General features: G+C 53.7%; 1 protein-coding gene across 1 annotated transcript in view; it reads left to right on the top strand.

The window, feature by feature from the left end:
- Window positions 1–1,093, top strand: part of LOC105300547 (myosin-6) — a 25,552-nt gene that overhangs the window by 19,710 nt on the left and 4,749 nt on the right. Inside the window, exons 29-30 of the mRNA XM_011372823.1 lie at window positions 222–387; window positions 487–611. Coding sequence (XP_011371125.1) covers window positions 222–387; window positions 487–611 — 291 coding nt within the window. The remainder of the gene's footprint in view (window positions 1–221; window positions 388–486; window positions 612–1,093) is intronic.

The raw sequence follows: 1,093 nt of genomic DNA, 5'->3' as shown, positions 1-1,093 counted from the left end.
GCGGCCCTGGACAAGAAGCAGAGAAACTTTGACAAGGTGGGCCCTGGTTGGGGACACAGCCAGGGAGCAGGGCATGGGTACCAGCATCAGTGTGAAGCCGGGGAACTTTTCCTTGGAAGCAGGGAGGAGGCTGAGCCTAGGCGAGGCCCGGACAGCTCCTGGAGATGAGGGTTGGGCTGGAGCTGGGGGCATTGCAGTGAACCCCATCCCTGTCCCCACAGATCCTAGCCGAGTGGAAGCAGAAGTATGAGGAGTCACAGTCGGAGCTGGAGTCCTCACAGAAGGAGGCACGCTCCCTCAGCACGGAGCTCTTCAAGCTCAAGAACGCCTACGAGGAGTCTCTGGAGCACCTGGAGACCTACAAGCGGGAGAACAAGAACCTGCAGGGTGCGCTGGGGCCCAAGGCCAGGAGGGGTGGGGGCAGAGAGAGCCACTCTGGTCCAGAAAGAACACAGGCTTTGAGCTTTCTGGCCCTCTGACCCCCAGAGGAAATCTCCGACCTGACCGAACAGTTGGGAGAAGGAGGAAAGAATGTCCATGAGCTGGAGAAAGTCCGCAAGCAGCTGGAGGCCGAGAAGCTGGAGCTGCAGTCGGCCCTAGAAGAGGCCGAGGTGAGGGCGTGGTTCTGCCTACATTCCTGCCTTGGACCCCTTCCTGCTCCTCCCAGCCCTACTGTCTCTGGCTCCCCAAATCTTCCTCACCTGGGAGTGACCCTGACTCCAAGACAAGGCTATTAGCTCCTTATTCTTAGTCCAAGGTCATCTACCCACTACCCACGACTGCCTCCAAAGCCAAAGTCTGCACAAAGGAAAGGTCACAGTCTGATCCTAGGCCATGAGGTTGAGCTTCCACCAGGTTTATGAAGTTGAAGCCTGGCCATCATAATAACCCCTCGGACAGTAGGTTATTATGATGGGCTGGGCTGCAGAGTCAAATAGACTTGAGTTGATACTTGGCTTCAAGACTTCCACTGTTTCATTGGGCAAGTTTCTTTACCTCTCTGTACCTCAGTTTTCTCACTTGTAAAATGAAATTAATTATACATACCTCATAAGATGTGTACGTGATTATTATAAAGATTAAATATATTATA

The sequence above is a fragment of the Pteropus vampyrus genome, unplaced genomic scaffold, assembly GCF_000151845.1.
Source record: "Pteropus vampyrus isolate Shadow unplaced genomic scaffold, Pvam_2.0 Scaffold213, whole genome shotgun sequence".
Lineage (NCBI taxonomy): Eukaryota > Metazoa > Chordata > Mammalia > Chiroptera > Pteropodidae > Pteropus > Pteropus vampyrus.
This window is presented reverse-complemented; position numbering and strand designations above follow the sequence as displayed.